The sequence below is a fragment of the Melanerpes formicivorus genome, unplaced genomic scaffold, assembly GCF_026170545.1.
Source record: "Melanerpes formicivorus ecotype bairdi unplaced genomic scaffold, bMelFor1.0.p_v2 SCAF_26, whole genome shotgun sequence".
Lineage (NCBI taxonomy): Eukaryota > Metazoa > Chordata > Aves > Piciformes > Picidae > Melanerpes > Melanerpes formicivorus.
In genome coordinates this window covers 10,744,948-10,765,590 of record NW_027142378.1, presented here as the reverse complement: position 1 = coordinate 10,765,590, position 20,643 = coordinate 10,744,948, and the positions used below count along the sequence as shown (strand labels likewise).

The 20,643-nt window shown below is 56.4% G+C and overlaps 1 protein-coding gene across 1 annotated transcript; it reads left to right on the top strand.

Moving 5' to 3' along the window:
- The first annotated feature begins 12,028 nt into the window (after positions 1–12,028).
- OVOL2 (ovo like zinc finger 2) lies at positions 12,029–20,532 on the top strand. Its single transcript, XM_068153649.1, has 4 exons — positions 12,029–12,164; positions 12,854–13,038; positions 16,458–16,647; positions 19,885–20,532. The coding sequence occupies exons 1-4, from the start codon at positions 12,065–12,067 to the stop codon at positions 20,193–20,195; spliced, it is 786 nt and encodes a 261-aa protein (XP_068009750.1). The 5' UTR covers positions 12,029–12,064; the 3' UTR covers positions 20,196–20,532.
- The last annotated feature ends 111 nt before the right edge of the window (positions 20,533–20,643 follow it).

Sequence of the window (20,643 nt, the reverse complement as noted above, 5' to 3'; positions counted from 1 at the left end):
TCTTCCCAGCTCGGTGGAGGGAAGCAGGCATGATCCTCCTGAGCTTTTTAACGAGAGAGAGGAGTGGGCTGGGGAGCATCTGCTTCCTGGTGAGCAAGGCAGCACAGGAGCTCTCCCTCAGCTCTGCAGGGCAGCCTGCAGGAACAGTTACTTTGGGTTTGAATTGCCCCAGGCACTTCCTCCTTGCCAGGCAGGAGGGCAGGCGCCGGAGCAGCCGCTAGGTGAGCCCGGGCGGGTTTATGGCCGGGCAGCAGTGGTTACACGTTAGCCAGCCCCAGGCGGCTGCCCGCGGCAGCAGCTCACCGCCAGCTAAATCAACTAAGGTGTGGGCTCCCTCGCTGCGCTGCCCCGCTCCTGGCTGGCTGTTGCCCGGGCTGGAGGGTAGGGAGCAGGCCTGGGATGAGGGGGACTGGAGTTTAGCTGGAAGAAGGTGGATTTAGACTGGGTGTTAGAGAGAGATTGTCGAGAGTGAGGCTGGGGAGAGACTGCAGCAGGCTGCCCAGAGAGGTTGTGGAGTCTCCTTCTCTGGAGCCTTTCCAGCCCCAGCTGGATGTGTTCCTGTGTGCCCTGTGCTGGATTCTCTGCTCCTGCTCTGGCAGGGGGGTTGGACTCAGTGATCTTTGGGGGTCCCTTCCAACCCCTACCATCCTGTGAGCCTGTGCCCGGGGAGGCTGTGGATGTCCCCTCCCTGGCGGCGTTCACGGCCAGGCTGGACGAGGCCTTGAGAACGACACTCTTGTGGGAAGTGCCCCTGCCCATGGCAGGGGGGCTGGAAATAGGTGATCTTGAAGGTCCCTTCCCACCTAAAGCATTCTATGACTCCTTCCCCCAGTACCCCCACGACAGGGGGAAGCAAGGAGGGCAGTCTGGATGTCACCTCCTCTCCCTCCCCCCCTCCCACCTTGCCCTGCTTTCCCCACCTCGCAGCTCTTCGCTTCGGGGCGCTGCAGCAGATCCTCCAGCCAGGGAGCTGTACACCCTCCCTGCTGGCTAGGCTCCCCCTGAAGAGGGCCAGGAGGTTGAAATGCAAGGTGGAGGCCAAAGTCTAGCTCGGTGGCAAGCGAGGGGAGGATGTGAGCGCAGCAGTTTACAGTTATATTGGTGGCAATCGAGCAGAGCCTTGCCCGCGGCCGGCGGGAGCTGAGGGACTGCTGGGAGTGAGGGCAGAGCCCGTGGTGGGTGTGGGGCTGGGTGGCTGCTTGTTGGGCTTGCTGGTGGCTTGTTGCTTTGTTTTTTCTCTTGCCTGGCAAACATTGTAAAGAGGAACCAGGAGATAAAAACCTTTGTGGGGGGAAAAATCCCCAATCAACAAATAAATTGGGCCAAGCAATTCTGCAAGCAGTCAGCTCCCAGCTGGCGTGGCAGTGGCAAGCTGGGGAGAGGGGGAGGTCCCCAGCTGCAAAAGTGCTGTGAGTCCTGTGGGGGTGCAGCCCCCAGGGTGGGTGGATGGGTGAGAACCCCCCTCCTGAGGGACTAAGGCCCCTCCGTTGATCTAATCAATGCTGATCAATAGCTAAAGGGTGAGTGTGAGGAGGGTGGAGGCAGGCTCTTCTCAGGGGTGTCCAGGGACAGGAAAAGGGGCAATGGGCACAAGCAGAGGAGGTTCCATGTGGACATCAGGAGAGGGTGGCAGAGCACTGGAGCAGGCTGTGCAGAGAGGCTGTGGAGCCTACATCTCTGGAGGCATTCCAAAGCCACCTGGACCTGGTGACTGACTCTGGGTGAACCTTCTTTAGCAGGGGGGTTGGACTAGATGCTCTTCAGAGGTCCCTTCCAGCCCCTACCATCCTGTGAGGATTCTGTGAGGAAGAGGAGGACTCCCTGGGCTGCAGTAGTGCAGCTGGGTGCAGAGCAAGCTTAGCCTGGAATTCAGGAGAGCAGGCTTTCAGCTCCTCAGGGACCTGCTTGGTAGGGTACCGTGGGATACAGCCCTGGAGGGCAGAGGGAGCCAGGAAGGCTGGATAGGTGTGTGGGGAGCAGGGAGAGGAGGGTGGATATCAAGGCTGGGCCTCAGCTGAGTGGATGGGGTGGGGGACAGAGGCACCCATGGGTGCTGTAGCTGGCACCAAGCCCATCCCCCAACCTGAGGTGTCAAACCACAGGGGTAGGTGAAGAAGCTCAGCTGGAAGCAGCACTCCTGATCTCCCCAGGTCATTGTGCACTCAGTGGGTGCCTGTCCTGCTTAACTCACGCTGGGTGTGTAGGAACAGAGCTCTGCTGTACTGCAGGCAGGACAGGCAGGCACTCTGTGGCAGTGCCACTGGGTCCCCCCTGGGAGCCAGTCTTCCCTCTGCACCTGTGGCACCAGGACAGGGCACACGCTGCAAGAGCTGGGACTGTTCAGCCTGCAGAAGAGAAAGCTCTGGGGAGACCTTGTGCTGGCACAGGGGGCCTGCAAGAGAGCTTTGGAGGCACTTGGTGCAAGGGCTTGCAGTGACAGGGTGAGAGGGAATGGCTTTGAACTGGAAGAGGAGACTTAGACTGAGATTAGGGAAAAAATCCTGACAGGGTGGTGAGACCTGGAACAGGTTGCCCAGGGGGGGTGTGGATGCCCCCTCAAAGGAAGTGTTCAAGGCCAGGTTGGACAGCAGCCTGGTCTAGTGGAAGGTGTTCCTGCCCATGGATGGAGGGGTCTGCAACCAGGTGCTGTTTAAGGTCCCTCCCAAGCCAAACCATTCTGTGGTGGGGTACAGGAGAGGACCATCTCTACCTGCCAGTGCATCAACAGGGGGTGGGACATCACAAACCATCCCCTGCACAGCTCAGAGCAGGATGGTGCTTGGGCTGGCATGGGCAGGTACTCCTTGTTGGAGAGGAGTCTGGATGGGCCTCATCTTCATTTTGTACTGCCACCAAGACCCCAGGGAGCTGCACTGCAGGGGTGGTGGAGCCATGCCAAGCACCCAGCCCAAGACAGTTATTCCTGCTTCCTTCAGCTCAGCAGTCTCTGCCCTTATCACCTCCTCATTCCTCCCCCAAACAGAGAGGGGCGGCAGGGACAGCCTCCCTGGCCACTCAGAGGGGTTTGATATGGTAAAGCAAGGCGTGGACTCCCTCTGCATACAATGGCCTGGATGGTGGATGTCATCTAGCAGGAATGGTGAAGCCTCGGGGGGCCCTGGAGGTGCCATCTGTCCTTGGGGAGGAGGGGCCAGGGGATTTTCTACTGCCAAGGTTTGAGCCTGGAGCTGAGGGCCTGCAGGAGGGGGAAGCATGGCTCCCCCAGCCTCCTGGGCAGCTTGCCAGGCTGTGCCAGCTGGGAGAAGCACAGATTTCAAGGGCATTTTGAGAGCCCTCTCCTTGAGAGGAGCCTGGGGAAGGGCTGGTTGGGTCAGCCCCCAGTCAGGGCTCAGCTGGCCCCCACCTTTTCAGCAGAGCTTTCCCAAGCAGTCTGGGTGACTTCCAGTCCCCTGACCCCCCAGTACAGAGCTGTGGTCCCAGGCAGCTGATGGGGCAGGCTGGCCTTGCCCAGCAGCCAGGCTCCACACTCCTCACTTGAATTCTCTGTCCCCATGAGCATGTCCCTCACAGACTCGAGGTGTTGCCCCCTCCCTGGAGCTGTTCAAGGCCAGGTTGGGCAGGGCCTTGGGCAACCTGGGCTAGTGGAACATGTTGGAACTAAATGATCTTTAAGGTCCCTTCCAACCTGAACCATTCTATGATTCTATGCTCCTGACATGCAGTGCATGCTGATGTGCAGTGCATCCCAACAGCAGTGCATCCTGGTGCCAGGGAAATGTGTCTGCTCTGGGGCAATGCCTCCAGCTTGCATGGATCAATCCACTGAAGCCCACACTGGCTGGGGAGTGAAATAGGAACATGGAGATGTGGTGATGCTGGGAGTTGGGAGAGGCTCAACAGAAGCCAGCAGTGAGCACTTGCAGCCCAGAGAGCAAATCCCATCCTGGGCTGCAGCAAGAGAAGCAGAGCCAGCAGGGCCAGGGAGGTGATTCTTCCCCTCTGCTCCACTCTGCTGAGACCCCAGCTGGAGCACTGTGTCCAGGTCTGGAGCCTCTATTGCAGGAAGGATCTGGAGGTGCTGGAAGGTGTCCAGAGCAGGGCCATGAGGATGAGCAGAGGGCTGGAGCTGCTCTGCTGTGAGGACAGACTGAGAGAGTTGGGGCTGTGCAGTCTGGAGAGGAGAAAGCTCTGAGGAGACCTAATTGTGGCTACAAGAAAGCTGGGGAGGGACTTTGGAGGGTGTCAGGGAGTGATAGGACTGGGGGAGAGGGAACAAAACCAGATGTGTTTTTAAGCACAGCAGGAACATGAAGAGGGAGTAGCTTTCTGCCCTCTGTTTGCATAGAATCATAGAACTGTTGAGGCTGGAAGAGACTTTGGAGCTCATCAAGTCCATCCCCATGCCTGGAGCTCACAAGCCCACCACTACTGCTGAGCTACTACCACTAAACCACGTCCCTTAGCCCTGTGAGGGTGGACACCTTCCCGAGGTGGTCACTCCATGCTCCCAGAGTGGTGCTGGACCATATGTGGTGGGCAAAGGGGTATGGGGGTCCTCTGGAATCCTCATCCTCCAAGCTTGGAAGCATTCCTGTGTGACCTGCTCTGCTTTGGCAAGGGGGTTTCACTTGATCTCTGGAGGTCCCTTCCGACCCCTACGATCCTATGAGTGATCCCCTTCTGTCCTAGGATTCCATGGTTCTGAGGCTGCCACTGAGGAGGAGGAGGTCTGAGGGCTTCTGCTGGGGTCCAGCACCCAGCAAGGGTTTCATGGGGACGGCTGGGTGGCCTCTCCACAGGGAGCAGGACACCTGAGGCTGGGTGGGGAGTGGCCAGGCAACCTAGGCTGCTGCTGGGCACCCTGAGGGAGCGGAGCTGCAGCGAGTGGGTGGGCAGAGAGACAGCGCCAGGCTGGCGGGGGGGAGTGGGAAGGGAAGGGAGGTATGGGTGCAGAGAGGCAGGGAGATGCTGGGAGCGGCAGGGGCCGTGGGAGGCAGGGAGACAGGAGCCCAGTGAGTCAGCCTGGTGGGGTGCTTTGAAACCCGGCAGGGAAGCACAGGCAGGGCAGGTTCTGCCGCAGCCTGGGGAGCCATCTTCCCCATCCCTCGCTCCCTGCTCAGCCAAGGAAAGCACACAGCAGGTGGTGATTCAAACCAGGGCAGCTTGAGGAGCTGATGCTCTGCCCTTAATGAGATAGGTTGGACCAGATCAAAGAATCACAGAAGGTTAGGGATTGGAAGGAACCTGGAAAGATCACCCAGTCCAACCCCCTGCCAGAGCAGGAGCACCTAGGGCAGGTCACAAGGAACACGTCCAGGCGGGTTTTGAGTCTCTCCAGAGGAGCCTCCACAGCCTCTCTGGGCTGCAGTGTTTTGTCACCCTCACAGTGAAAAAGCTTTTCCTGATGTGCACAGGGAGCCCTCTGCTCCAGCTTGCAGCCAGATGATCCTTGGGGTCCTTCCCAATGGAGCCCTCTGCTCCAGCTTGCACCCAGATGATCCTTGGGGTCCTTCCCAATGGAGCCCTCTGCTCCAGCTTGCAGCCAGATGATCCTTGGGGTCCTTCCCAATGGAGCCCTCTGCTCCAGCTTGCACCCAGATGATCCTTGGGGTCCTTCCCAATGGAGCCCTCTCTGCTCCAGCTTGCAGCCAGATGATCCTTGGGGTCCTTCCCAATGGAGCCCTCTGCTCCAGCTTGCACCCAGATGATCCTTGGGGTCCTTCCCAATGGAGCACTCTGCTCCAGCTTGCACCCAGATGATCCTTGGGGTCCTTCCCAACCTATAATTTAGTGATTCTGAGATAGTGCTGCCATGGAGCCACCCTGGCTCCATCCTCTGTAGGGAGCTGTCTCCTCATCTCACCAGGAGAGCTGCCAAAACCTGCCTTAGAAGCAGAGCTTCCCAGTGGTCAGGCTTGGCCCCAGGGCCAAGCAGCGCACCAGGGTGTTGTGGTGTGGCACAGCATGAACTGTGCCACTCCCAGCAACCCTCACATCCAACTGACCTCCAAGGGGTCACAGGCTGCTGCTCACCCAAATGCTGGCATGGAGATGCTGTGCTTTTGGGTGAGAACGTGCCCTCAGATGCAACAGCAAGCCCTCTGGCAGTGCACAGTGTGTGCGTGCAGGCAGCTGCTGCAATCCAGCTGAGTCACCCCTGCAGCAGCTGGGGGTGTGGGGTGCAGGGCAAGGGGACATCCCCTGAGAGCATTTGAGCTCTTCACAGGCAGATGCTGAGCTGCAGAACCAAGGGCAGGAGTCCAGGGGGAAGGAAAGTTGGGGCTGGAAACAGCATGTGTCCCAGGCAAGGTTTGTGCTCAGGGCAAGGGCCCCTGTGAGCTCCTCTGTGGGCTTGCTGGCCATGGTCCTCAAAGGTCATGGAATCATAGCACAGTTTATCTCAGAAGGGACCTGAAAGAGCATCTGGTTCCAATCCCCCTGCCGTGGGCAGGGACACCTTCCACTAGGGCAGGTTGCTCAAGGCCCTGTCCAACCTGGCCTTGAACACCTCCAGGGAGGAGGCATCCACAGCCTCCCTGGGCAGCCTGTGCCAGTGTCTCAGCACCTCACTGGGAGGAATGTGTTCCTCATCTCCAGTCTCAGTCTCCCCTCTTCCCTCATGATCCTTCTGGGAAGAGCCTGTAGTATGCTGGGTACCATCAGGTAATCCAGGGGAGGTGTCTCTCTTGTTCCCACCTTGCCTTGGATGCAACAGGAGTGCCTTCCTCCTGCAGACCCTCTCCTGGTGGCTTTGTGGTGCCTGTTCCCGGGTGCTGGCGTGGGATCCACACTCCCCATCCCACCTCATGTGGGGATGTGTGGAGTGTTTCAAGGAAGGGCTGTCACACCTTGCAGGGATGTGTGGAGTGTTTCAAGGAAGGGCTGGCACACCTTGCAGGGATGTGTGGAGTGTTTCAAGGAAGGGCTGGCACACCTTGCAGGGATGTGTGGAGTGTTTCAAGGAAGGGCTGGCACACCTTGCAGGGATGTGTGGAGTGTTTCAAGGAAGGGCTGGCACACCTTGCAGGGATGTGTGGAGTGTTTCAAGGAAGGGCTGTCACACCTTGCACAGAAGACTGGGAAATGTTTGGACAGTCAGCCTCCACCAGGTCTCCCTCCAGAACACCCCTGGGAGCAGGGTGGAGGTTCCTCAGCAGAGGGAGTGTCAGGTCAGTGTTGGAGTGACTTGCAGCAGCTCAGATGTTTCAGCACACTGCAGACTCTACAAGATGCAGGGGCATCTTCCCAAGGATTTGAAGCTGTGGCCTCTCTCTTGCATGGTCAGTGGATTTGCACAAATGCCCCCAGATCTGAGCTCTGCTAGGAACCTCAGCTCCTAGGTCAACCCATCTAGGGTTTTATCTCCATCCAGCCTGGTTCAGCTCAAAATCATGAGAAACTGCCAGGAAAGGAGCACTGGATGACTGCTCTCAGCCTCATGGGCAGAGCATCCCCAGCACAGGGAGGTGATGGAGTCACCATCCCTGGGGGTGTTCAAAAATGGTGTGGACACAGCACTTTGGGATGTGGTTTGATGGTCACAGTGGTATTGGGTTGGTGGTTGGACTTGATGATCTTAAAGGTCTTTTCCAGCCCAAGTGATTCTATGATTCTCTGGTGAAAAGTAGCCCAGGCAAGAAGAACAGCAAAGAACATAGCTCCCTGAGGTCACAGCTGAAGTAGTACCTGCTCCCCACCAAACCCAAGTCATCCTACCCTGAGCAGGGGACATGTGCCTTTGCTTACACCTCCTTTGTTGGGCTTCTCTCCTCCTCTTCTTCTCCTCTTCTTTTCTTCTTCTCCTTCTCTTCTCTTCTTACAGAATCAGAATGGTCAGGGTTGGAGTGGACCTCAAGGATCATCTAGTTCCAACCCCCCTGGGCAGGGACACCTCACACTAGAGCAGGTTGCTCACAGCCACATCCAGCCTGGCCTTAAGAACTTCAGGGACAGGGCTTCCACCACCTCCCTGGGCAACCTGTTCCAGTGTCTCACCACCCTCATGGTGAAGAACTCCTTCCTAACATCCAATCTGAATCTACCCATTTCTAGGGGGTAGATTCTTTTCCCCTTCTTCTGTTCTTCTTCTCCTCTTCTCCTCTTTTAAGCCCAGCTCTTTTCCTCACTCCCTACACCCAAGCCCTTGCCCCCAAGCACACTTTCCCCACTCCCTTTCAAGGGAGGGAGTCTCCCCTGCCCTTCTCATGGCGCCACAGACCTGGCTGCACTCAGGGTTGGTTTGGGCAGGGGCTGGTTGTGATCACCAGAGGGCACTTGGCCGAAGCCTTGTGCGATCCAACCTCTCCCTCCCTCCCTCCCCAAACCCCAAGTGGAGTCAAAGGAAGCATGTTTTAGTAGTCAAATCTCCAAGGGTGGGGTCCCACTCTGCTCTGACCCTACAGGGCATTTTGTGCATTTAATTGGATTTACACCCCAAAAAATGTTAATTTTAGCGGCCTGGATTTTCTCCCACACCCAGCTGAAGGCTGGGAAGGAAACAAGATCCTACAGAGAGGTTTCTGTGCCATTATCTCCTCGCTGTGGTAATGTCTTAATTACGAGGGCTTGGGGGCTGTGCATTGCAGCAGGGCTGCAGCAGGCACATGGAGCAGGAGGCTGGCTGCCCAGCTGAGGTGGCCATGGGCTGCCTTGCTGAAGGTGACGCGGCCCCAAGGGTCACCCTTTGCACTTTGTGCTGCTGCAGTAGTGCTGCTGGGGCTGTGCTGGAAGCCTGCTCCCCAGGCTCCTCTGGGTTAAAAGTACCAAGGGTAAGTGTGGCATCCTGCACACAACCCCATGGACAACCCCATGGGTCAGTACTGGCTGGGAGCTGACCTGCTGGAGAGCAGCTCTGGGGAAAAGGAGCTGGTGGACAAGCTCAGCATGAGCCAGCAATGTGCCCTCCCAGCCAAGGACAGTGGCATCCTGGGCTGCATTAAGGAGAGTGTGGCCAGCAGGTTGAGGATGATTCTTCTCCCTCTCTGTTCTGCCCTGGGGAGGCCTCATCTTGAATATTGCATCCAGCTCTGGGCTCCCCAGTTTAAGAAGAACAAGGAACTACTCCAGAAGCCAGCAGAAATCCACTAAGATGCTGAGGGGACTGGAACACCAACCTCTCGAGGAGAGGCTGAGGGAGCTGGGGCTGATTACCCTGGAGGAGACTGAGGGGGGGATCTCATTCATGCTGATCACTAGCTACAGGGTGAGTGCCAGGAGGATGGAGCCAGGCTCTTCTCAGTGGTGTCCAGTGACAGGACAAGGGGAAATGGACACAAAGTGGAACACAGGAGGTCCTGTGTAAACATCAGGAAAAACTTCTTCCCTTTGTGGGTGACAGAGCCTTGGATCAGACTGTCCAGAGAGGCTGTGAAGTGTCCTTCTCTGGAGGCATTCCAACCCCCCCTGGATGTGTTCCTGTGTGATGGACTCTGGGTGCTCCTGCTCTAGCAGGGGGGGTTGGATTAGAGGATCTTCAGAGGTCCATTTCAGCCCCTACCCATCAGTGGTTCTGTGACTCTCTGCAAGGTGTTTCTAGGAAAGGCAGTATGGTTTTCTGCTGGGCTGTGGCCAAGCAGCACCAAGCCTTGGTCAATGGTCTATCTTTCCACCTTCTAGCCCAAGAAGAAGGCAGCTGACCACCAGTGAGCTACTCTCCCTCTTGTAGGTGCACATCCAGCTCCTCTTGCCACACTGGAGGCTCCAGGACTCTTTTCACCCTGTACCTCTGAGGGTGCTGGACATACCACAGCCCTGACCCCTCGTGGCAGGACTCCAGAGCTAATAATAATAACAACCACCACCAGCAGCATTTAGTTCCTAATTCTGCTGTGCTTGCAAGCACATGTCTGACCTGGAGCACACAATTCAACTGTGCGCTCCAGGACCTCCCTCAGTGGGAACATCAGAAGAGGATTTGACAGAAGCCCAGATGGCATTAAAGGAGTCACAGCAATCAGTTCAGGAGTGTTGTGATTGATGCCATGTATCACAGTATCACTAAGGTTGGAAGAGTCCTCAGAGGTCATGTGCTGCATCTTCTGGCTTAAAAGACAAGGATTGGCTAAAATGAGAAGAAACCTCGAGCTGGAAGCATTGCAAAAGGATCAATGAAACCCCAAGGAGCTGCTTTTTGACCTGGAGCCAGATCTCAGACATAACAGCCTTGAGGAGCAAGAGAAGGGAAGCTTTTCAGGGGGGGTGTTGCTGAAGGTGTGATGAGGTGGCTTCTCACCTGGTACCTGTGGGAACTAGACTCTCCACAGGAGCAGGGGCACCACTCGCTCCCCAGCTGCCCCCAGCACTTGCCACTGCTCCCAGGGTCTCCCCTGTGGGTCAGTGACCAGGCTTAAAAGCCTTCCTGGAAGATGAGGTTCTCCTCTCCCCCTGCTCTGCCCTGGTGAGGCCACATCTGGAGTATTGTGTCCAGTTCTGGGCTCCCCAGTTCAAGAGGGACAGGGAGCTACTGGAAAGAGTCCAACAGAGGCTATGAGGATGCTGAAGGGACTGGAACATCTGTCTGATGAGGAAAGGCTGAGAGGCCTGGGGCTCTTTAGAAGAGGAGGCTCCTTACAAGACCTGTTCTCCAGACCCTGCATCAGCTTCATTGCCCTTCTCTGGACCTGCTCCAGCACCTCAATGTCTTCCTTGGAGCGAGGGCCCCAAAACTGAAGCCAGGGTTCAAGGTGCAGCCTGAGCACTGATGAGTTCAGGGGACAATCCCTTCCCTGGTCCTGCTGGTCACACTGTTGCTGATCCAGGCCAGGATGCTGGTGGCCTTCTTGGCTACCTGGGCAGGTGTTGGCTCACCTTTGGCTGGCTGTTGATCAACACCCCCAGGTCTTTCTCTGCTGGGCAGCTTCCAGCCACCCTTCCCCAAGCCTGGGGTGTTCACAGGGTTGTTGTGACCCAAGTGCAAGACTCAGCACTTGGCCTTGTTGAATCACCTACAATTGGCCTCAGCACTTTGATCCAGCCTGTCCAGGTCCCTCTGCAGAGCCTCCCTGCCCTCAAGCACATCAACACCCCCACCCAACTTGGTGTCATCTGCAAGCTTGCAGAGGGTGCCCCAAATCTCCTCCTCCAGCTTGTTGATAAAGACATTAAGGAGAGCTGGTCCCAGCGCTGAGCCCCGGGGGACACCACTGGTGACCATCCAGCAAGTGGCTTTAACTCCTTGCATCTGGCCATGAGCAGCCAGTCACTTGCCCAGCACAACACCCACAAGCCATGAGCAGCCAGTTTCTCCAGGAGGATGCTGTGTGGGAGCCAAGTTCTGTGGGTTTCCTTCAGCGTGCTTTTGTGGGTTTTCTTCTGTGTGTCTTTTTTGTGCTTCCTTCCCCTCACCCCATCCTCTTGCCTTTTGTTTCATTTCCACTTCGGGGAAGAAAGGGGGAGAGGGCCGAGTGACAAATGAAAAAAACCCCAAGACAGCAAAGGCAGCAGCAGGGGTGGGGGGAGGGAAGCCTGAGAGACCTTTTTCGTTTGAAATCAACGCCAGGGACGGAGTGAACCCCATGGAATAAAACCGTACAGACAGATACATGTTAACAGCAGAAAGATTTCTCATTGGGGGGGGGAAAGAACCACCCCAAAAACACCACGTATTTTTTGTGCTGCTGAGGGGTGGGCAGTGGCTCCAGCCCCACCGGGCAGCGGTGGGTAGGCAGTGGGACCTCTTCTTCCCCCCCACCCCGCTTTTTTTTTTCCCCTTCCCTTTAATTTTCAGACGTTAAATTCTTTTGCAAACATTTCATGCCTTAGGAAGGGCTGGAACAAAGCTCAGCTGCTCCAACCGGTCGGACAGGTAAGCAGACTTGTTGACACCGTTATGTTTGCAGCACGCATGCTCCTTCCCAAGTTTCCTGGTGCATTTTTCTATTCCACCTTATGAAACTTTCCTCCCCCCCCCACCCCACCCCACCAACCCCATCCACCTCCTTTCCCTCCTTCCCTTCCCCTCCCCTTCCCCTCCCCGCTGCTCAGCGGCTCTGCCCGGTGCGTACGGTCCCCGCTCCCCGCCGGGCTGCGGGCGGGCGGCGGGGATTGAACCGCCGCTCCGCTCCGCTTCGCTCCGTGCCTGTGCCCTGTTCCCTTTGCCCTCGCCATGCCCAGAGCCTTCCTGGTGAAACGGCGGAGCCCGCAGCCGGCGGTGCGCAGCTGGGATGGGCTGCCCGACGAGGAGAGAGCCGACACCTACATCCCAGGTACGGCAGCGCCCACCGGCTCCCTTCCCCCGGGCACCGGGAGGAAGGAAGGGAGGAAGGAAGGAAGGAGAGACTTCACCAGTCCCCGCGGGCTGCGGCGGGGAGCGGGTTGGGGAAGGGGTTTTTACCGTGCCAGGTGGGGAGCTCCGAGGGAGCGGGCGGTGGCGGGGGACCGGACGGACATGTACCCTGTGTACCCTGTCCCGGTGCCGGCCCTATTGCCTGGCACCATCTCGCACCCTCCCGGGCATGGGGGATGGACGTGTGTGTGTCGGTGTGTCCGGGAAGGTGGGAAACGTCGTTTGCATGAGAAAGGTGGGGTGCGGGGGAAGGAGAAGAAAAGACCTCAGACGGGGGGGGGGGGGGGGGGGAGGTAGGGGGTGGTGATGTACTCCTGGCCTCTCTCTCCCCTCCTCCTCCTCCTCCTTTTCCTCCTCCTCCTGCCCTTGCCCGGGGTATAACGGGAAGGCGGCGGAGCTGGCTTGTTTGAACTTTGGGACCGTTCGTGTTTGAGTTTCCGATTGCAGCGGGAGCCGGGGATCCTCCCCCGCCGCCCGCCCGCCGGTTAAACACCGAGGGCTCTGCCGCCGGCCGCCTCTGCCCTGCCCCGCTCCGCTCCGCTCCGTGGATTCTCTGGGGTCTCCCCCTCACCCCCTTCAAAGTCCACCGCCTTTTCCCCACCGCTACAGGCGGGATCGGCTGCGTGCTGCTGGGCTACGAGGACAGCCTGGAGAGCAGCGGGAGCAGCGGGACCCGCGACGCCGAGCCCAGCGACCCCCCGACGCCCCAGCCTGGCCCTGGCGATCTGGGCACGGCTGAGGGGATGCTGTTGGACCTGGCCGTCAAGCGCCCCGTTGTCAGGTCAAAAATTAAGGTAAAGCCCCGCCGGCCCCGCCGCCTGCTTACCGAGCGATGGGGGCGACAGCCGAGCCATGGGGGCGACAGCCGAGCCATGGGGGCGACAGCCGAGCGATGGGGGCGACAGCCGAGCCATGGGGGCGACAGCCAGGCGGCTGCCGGCCGGTGCCAAGGCGCCCTCGTGGCTCCCTCTGCTCAGACCTGACAGCCGCCATCCCGAGGTGACGGCGGCGGTGGGGGGCACACCTCCTAAGCCGTGTCCCGTAATCTTCCAACGCCCTTTGCCTTCCCTTATCCCTGCCTTGGGACACGCTGCCCCTGACCTGCTTGGCTTAGATCCCGCAGGAGCTCTGAACCCAGCCAGGAAGGACCAGCCCTGGCAGCTGGGAGTCATGCCCCATGGTGCGTGGGTGGATCTCGTTCCTCAACGTGGGGCCTCCTTAAAAAGGCTGCCTTCTAGGTTGCAGTCAAGCCTTTGCCAAGGAAGGGCCGAGGGGGATCGTCCTGCTGCCCTCTTCATTTATCAAGGGAGTAGCTAGGAGATAGTCCTCCAAAGCTTTGAACTGCCATTGCCACCCTGGGGTGGACCCGCGGGCCTGGGTGAAACGAAACAATTGCCTGGCCATTAGCTTTGCTGAAGAGCCTCTCTGCTGCGTGAGCAGGAGCTCCAGCTGCCTGGATGTTCCCCTGGACAGAGCTAGCAGAGCAGAGAGGTGGCTTTCCTCTCAAGGCTGAGAAGGCAAGTCGCTCAGGGGCCCCTGGTGGTACCCAAGAACCCAAGACGGAGCATCTGCAGCCACGCAGATGGGGTGGGAGCTCCACGTCCATCTCTGAACACCCTCCTCAGCAGAGGTGGAGCCAGGCCACCCCAGCGCTAGGAAGGAGGAGATGTGTTTGCCGGTGGCTAGTTAGCAGCTCGTTAAACCCTGCCTGTTGTTCCTCGGGACGGGAGCTGTGAAGATTCCCACCGCCTCTGCTGGGATGGCAGCCTTGCAGCCACCCTGTTACTCATTTCATGATTAACGCTAGGCTCTCACCCCGGCTAGATGCAGCCACACGAGGTGGAGTCCTACCTGTTGCCCAAACAGATACTTCCTAACTGGCTCCCCCTCTAGTTTCACATCTGGTGGTTTCACAACCGGCTTTTCTTTTCAGGCTTCCTTGAAATTTCGGGCAGCATTATTTCAGCAGTAAGCAAAAGAGGAGGTGGGGGGGGGGAGGGAAATTGCTGGCTGTTGAGGAAAGAGAAACCCTCAAACGTGTTCCTTTGTCAGGAGCTTGCCCAGCTGCTGTTTGACTTTAACCTGCTTTGTATAATTTAACCTGGGCTGTTAGCAACCGTCATGCTGCAACCTCACTTCAGCAGGGCTGGATGTTCTCAGCGTGCCTCAGAAAGCCTCTGGAAGCACCAGGAGAGCTGGTGAATGTTGTGGGCACGGTGACTCCTGCTCCTGCTGACCTCCCCCCCACCCCCCAGCCCCCATCCTGAGTGGCCAGTATGGAGCTGGATAATTAAACTAGTAGCTAACTATTTGCATCTTCCAGCCACTGAGCGTTCCCTCTAAAGAGTGCTCTTCACAAGAGTCGCAGAATCAGAATCGTTTGGCTTGGAAAAGACCTTTAAGTCCAACTACTGACTCACTCTGTCAGGACTGGTGACAAACCATGTCCCTTAGCACCACATCTGGGCCTTTTTAAACACCTGCAGGGATTCAGCTCCCTGGGGAGCCTGGGCCAGTCTTTGAAAACCCTTTCAAGGAAGAAGTTTCTTCTAATCTCCAGCCTAAACCTCCCCTGGTGCCACTTGAGGCCATTTCCTCTCAGGAAGGGAGAAGAGACCAACCCCCACCTGGCTTCAACCTCCTTCTTGAAGAGTGGGAGAAGGTCTCTCCTCACTCTCCTTTTCTCCAGACTACACGACCCCAGTTCCCTCAGCCACTCCAGCCCTGTTCTCCAGATCCTTCACCAGCTTTCTTGCCCTCCTCTGGACCTGCTCCAATGCCTCAATGTCTTCCTTGGAGTGAGGACCCCAACACTGAACTCAGGACTCCAGGTGTGGCCTGGGCAGTGCTGAGTATGAAGGGGACAATCCCTTCCCTGGTCCTGCTGGTCACACTATTGCTGATCCAGGCCAGGATGCTGGTGGCCTTCTTGGCCCCCTGGGCACACTGCTGGCTCATATTCAGCTGGCTGTTGATCAACACCCCAGGTCTTTCTCTGCCAGGCAGCTTTCCAGCCACTCTTCCCTGAGATCTGAATCAGCAGTGTCTCCCTTAGTCAAGTTAGGTCATGGTGGTGGCACGATATTTTTGGTGCTAGGAGCAGGGATGAGAAGACTAATCCCTAATGACACCCTGCTGTTAATTAATGAGCACGGGAGACCAAGGAGTGCCATTGTTCTGGTCTCTGCTGAGCCAGCACAACGTGCCCTTAGAGGCTTTATGTCACCCAACCTGCCTTCCTTCTGCCACTGCTGCCTGCTTTTCCAGTTAACTGTAGCCACTGGGAAGTGTGCTTAGAGAAGGCACTGCATGGGGAGAACTCTTTCAGGCCAGGGAATGGAGCAAAACTAGAAATGGGGAGATTCAGATTGGAGGTTAGGAAGAAGTTGTTGCCCATGAGGGTGGTGAGAGCCTGGCACAGGTTGCCCAGGGAGGTGGTGGAAGCCTCATGCCTGGAGGTGTTTGCAGCCAGGCTGGATGTGGCTGTGAGCAACCTGCTGCAGTGTGAGGTGTCCCTGCCCATGGCAGGGGGTTGGAGCTGGCTGAGCCTTGAGGGCCCTTCCAGCCCTGACAATTCTGTGACTCTCTGATTCCTTTCTCCACGCAGGACATTAGCTGGGTGCAGCAGCACACACAGAGAGGTGCCCATAGCCTAGGCCTGTGTGCTTATGGGTCTCTAGCTGGCCAAGTATCATAGAACCACAGAATGCTCCAGGCCAGAAGGGTCACCTATCCCATCCTCCCTGCTTTCAGCAGGGACATCCCCAACTAGATCAGGCTGCCCAGGGGCTTGTTGAGCCTCACCTTGAATATCTCCAGGGAAGAAGCCTCAACCACCTCCCTGGGCAACCTGTTCCACCCAGAGTCCTTGCCTCTGGAAGGTATCCTCTGCACAGGCTTTGCTTTATCCCCTGACACCATGCTGGCCACCATTACATCAGTCCCAAACTGTGCACATGAAGTCACCCACTTAGACTCGTGGAGTCATGAAGGTTGGGAAAGACCTCTAAGATCATCAGGTCCAATACCTGCTGGCAAAGGGAAGCATGAAGGTCTCACCCAGCAGGAACTTCCTGGTTGCTTTGGCTTGTTGTTTTGAAGAGACTCCCAAGAACTTTGCAATGCCATGCAGAGCCCTACCCCTCAGTGTTGTGCTTTGGTCTTTGTCATGTTGATGCTCACTTCAAGCCAGTCCTTCTTTCCCGTTCCTTAGTTCACCACCGGCACCTGCAGCGACGCCACGGTGCATAGCTGCGAGCTGTGCGGCAAAGGCTTTCGCCTGCAGCGGATGCTCAACCGTCACATCAAGTGCCACAGCCAGGTGAAGAGGCACTTGTGCACCTTCTGTGGCAAAGGCTTCAACGACACCTTCGACCTGAAGAGACATGTCCGGACTCACACCGGTGAGAACTCCCCTTCCCGGGGCGGCTCTGCGCAGGGAGAAGCGGGAGGCAGGGTCGGAAGGGACAAGGAGGAGGAGAAGCCGAGTCACAGAATCATAGAGTAACAGAGAGTCACAGTCACAGAGAGTAACAGAGAGTCACAGAATCAGAGAGAGTAGCAGAGAGTCACAGAATCACAGAAACAGAGAGTCACAGAATCAGAGAGAGTAACAGAGAGTCACAGAATCAGAGAGTAACAGAGAGTCACAGAATCAGAGAGTAACAGAGAGTCACAGAATCAGAGAGTAACAGAGAGTCACAGAATCAGAGAGTAACAGAGAGTCACAGAATCAGAGAGAGTAGCAGAGAGCCACAGAATCACAGAAACAGAGAGTCACAGAATCATAGAGTAACAGTCACAGAGTCATAGAAACAGTCACAGAATCATAGAGAGTAACAGAGTCATAGAGAGTAACAGAGTCACAGAATCACAGTCAGAGAGAGTCACAGAGTCATAAAATCAGAGTCACAGAGTCATAGAATCCTACAGAGCCACAGAGAGTCAGTCATAGAATCCTACAGTCATAGAAAGTCAGTCATAGAATCAGAGAGAGTAACAGAGTCACAGAATCATAGACTCCTAGAGAGTCAGAGTCATAGTCACAGAATCATAGACTCACAGTCAGAGAGAGTCACAGAGTCATAGAATCATAGTCACTGAATCATAGAATCCTACAGAGCCATAGAGTCAGAGTCACAGAATCATAGAATCCTAGAGTCATAAATTCATAGAATCAGTCACAGAATCAGAGAATCCTACAGAGCCATAGAGTCAGAGTCATAGAGTCATAGTCACAGAATCCTAGAGAGTCATAAAATCAGTCATAGAACCCTGGAGTCACAGAGAGTCACAGAATGGTAGGGGGGTTGTGAGGGACCTCTGGAGACCCTGCTCTCTTCTGCTTTGTATTTCACCTCCCTGATGCTTTGCACTGAATTAAGGATCATTCAGGCCAAGCAGGCCTGCCTAGAATTGTGTTTGAAGCCTGTTGAAACTGTCATGATGATGAAGAGATGGAGAGCAGACTGCTTTCATCTGAGGAAACAGCTCCCAAATACTTGAAGTGAATCACAGAATAACAGAGCAGTAAGGGCTGAAAGGGACCTCTGAAGAGCACTGGAGTCCAACCCCCCTGCCAAAGCAGGATCACCTAGGGCAGGTTACACAGGAACACATCTGGACAGGTCTTGAAAGTCTCTAGAGGAGGCTGCATGGCCTCTCTGGGCAGCCTGCTCACAGTGCTGTCACCCTCACATGCAGGAGTTTTCCCTCCTGCTGAGCAGCAACTTCCTGTGTTCCAGTTTGTACCCACTGCCCCATGTTCTATCACAGGGCCACTGAAGAGACTGGTCCCTTCTTCTTGGGGAGAAGGTGAGGCAAACCCCAGGCAAACATGTGCAAAAATCCAGTGGGGATGCAGGGAAGGATGTGTGGACAGGTAAAAGCCCTGAGACTAAGGAGGAAGTTGTCCAGGGAGGTGGTGGAGTCAGTGCCTGTGGAGGTGTTCAAGAAATGTGTGGCCAAGGTGCTTTGGGAGATGGCTGAATGGGGGGCTTGGTTTTGATCTTAAAGGTCCCTTTCAACCAAACCAATTCTGTGATCCTGTGAACATGGCACCTTGGGACATGGGTAAATAGCAGTGGTGGTCTTGTGGTGATAGCTGGGCTGGATGATCTTAGAGGCCTTTTCTAAGGGAGTCTATTCTACGATGAGGAAACCCACGGGTGCACAAGCTGCCCCCCAGATTTGGTGTAGCTGCTGCTGCATTGCTGCCATGCCCGGTGCAGGGGCACTGGGATCACCCATCCGGGACAAACTGCAGCACGGTGGAGCATCCACGTGTGTGCCGGCCAGCCGAGGCAGGCGGTGGGCGAAAATGCTTTGCCCTCTAGAGGCAATGAGCAGCAGCGTCCTGGTGTGCTGCTGCAAGCCTTCCCCGCGGCTGCCCCGCGGGATGAGGTTATGCTGGGCTTGATTTTGGCACCATCTGCAGAGAGCAGAGTGCGGTTCATGCTGTGCCTCCAGCTTTCTCTGAGAGGCTGTTCAGTCTGGAGAAGAGAAGGCTCCAAGGAGACCTTATTGTGGCCTTCCAGTGTCTGAAGGGGGCTACAAGAAAGCTGGGGAGGGACTTTTCAGGGTGTCAGGGAGTGATAGGACTGGGGGGGAGGGAACAAAACTAGAAGTGAATAGATTGAGATTGGATGTTAGGAAGAAGCTCTTCCCCATGAGGGTGGTGAGAGACTGGCACAGGTTGCCCAGGGAGGTGGTGGAAGCCTCATCTCTAGAGGTTTTTAAGGCCAGGCTGGAAGTGGCTGTGAGCAACCTGCTGTAGTGTGAGGTGTCCCTGCCCATGGCATGGAGGTTGGAGCTGGCTGAGCCTTGAGGTCTCTTCCAAGCCTAACAATTCTATGATCCTTTAGGGAAGCTAAGCAGCCTTTGGGTTACTGGTTCATCCAAATACCCTTCTGAAGCTGTTGCCCTCTGCAGGTCCAACCCCTGGCCTGTGCTGTCTCTGCTTACTTGTGTGGGTTGCAGCATGAGAACTAGAACTGGGTTGAAAACACTCCTGAAGGTGGTGGCTTTCAGTTTTGGGCCCCTCAATTCAAGAAAGATGTTGAGATGCTTGAATGTGTCCAGAGAAGGGCAAGGAGGGTGGTGAGGGGTCTGGAGCACAGCCCTGTGAGGAGAGGCTGAGGGAGCTGGGGTTGCTCAGCCTGGAGAAGAGGAGGCTCAGGGGAGACCTTCTTGCTCTCTACAACTCCCAGAAGGGAGGTTGCAGCCAGGTGGGGGTTGGTCTCTTAGGATCAGAACAAGAGGACACAGTCTCAAGCTGTGCCAGGGGAGGTTTAGGCTGGATGTTAGGAAGAAATTCTTCCCAGCAAGAGAGATTGGCCATTGGGATGTGCTGCCCAGGGAGGTGGTGGAGTCCCCATCCCTGGAGGTGTTTAAGAAGAGCCTGGATGGGGTGCTTGGTGCCATGGTTTAGTTGATCAGATGGTGCTGGGGGATAGGTTGGACCTGATGACCTTGAAGGTCTTTTCCACCCTGGGTAGTGCTGTACCCTGCTCTGGCAGGCAGGGGCAGGGGCGGACTTGGGCGATCTCCGGGGGTCCTTTCCAAGCCCTGCCGTTCTGCGGCTGGGTGACTCGTGGTGTGCTCCCCAGAGGGGTAAAGCAGAGCCTCTGTTGCCCTTGCAGGAATTCGTCCCTACAAGTGCGAGGTCTGCAACAAAGCCTTCACGCAGCGCTGCTCCCTGGAGTCCCACCTGAAGAAGATCCACGGCGTGCAGCAGCAGTACGCCTACAAGCAGCGGCGCGACAAGCTCTACGTCTGCGAGGACTGCGGCTACACGGGCCCCACGCAGGAGGACCTCTACCTGCACGTCAGCAGCGTCCACCCTGGCAGTGCTTTCCTCAAGAAAACCTCCAAAAAACTGGCAGCTGTTTTGCAGAACAAACTGAGCCCTGTCCTGCAGAGGAACTCCAAAGGTGATGACAAGGATGAGTGACACAGTGGAGCACAGCGGCCTAAAGCAATGAAGTTTACATGTAGGACTACAAATTATATATATATATATATATGGTTGTTTGGGGGCTTTGGTTTGGCTTGGTTGGTTTGGTTTGGGTTGGGTTTTTTTCTAAACAATGATTTGGAAAGAAATCTCTGAAGTGGAAAGGATGCTTTTGTTCACAGGATCACAGGAACACTCAGGTTGGACAAGAGCCTCAGGATCCCCAAGTCCCACCGACGACCCTGCTCTGCAAGGCTCACCCCTAAACCAGAGCCCCAAGCACCACATCCCAACCACCTTTAAACACATCCAGGCTTGGGGACTCCACCACCTCCCTGGGCAGCACATTCCAATGCCTGACCACTCCTGCTGGGAAAAGATGCTTCCTCATGTCCAGTCTAACCCTACCCAGTCCCAGCTTGAGGCCATTCCCTCTTGTTCTGTC

What these genes read in the sequence shown, in the direction of transcription:
- OVOL2 (XM_068153649.1), top strand. Translation starts at nt 12,065, where the DNA reads ATGCCCAGAGCCTTCCTGGTGAAACGGCGGAGCCCGCAGCCGGCGGTG. An exon ending in TTGTCAGGTCAAAAATTAAG is followed by an intron (nt 13,039 to 16,457) that starts GTAAAGCCCCGC and finishes CCCGTTCCTTAG; the next exon opens with TTCACCACCGGCACCTGCAG. An exon ending in ACATGTCCGGACTCACACCG is followed by an intron (nt 16,648 to 19,884) that starts GTGAGAACTCCC and finishes TTGCCCTTGCAG; the next exon opens with GAATTCGTCCCTACAAGTGC.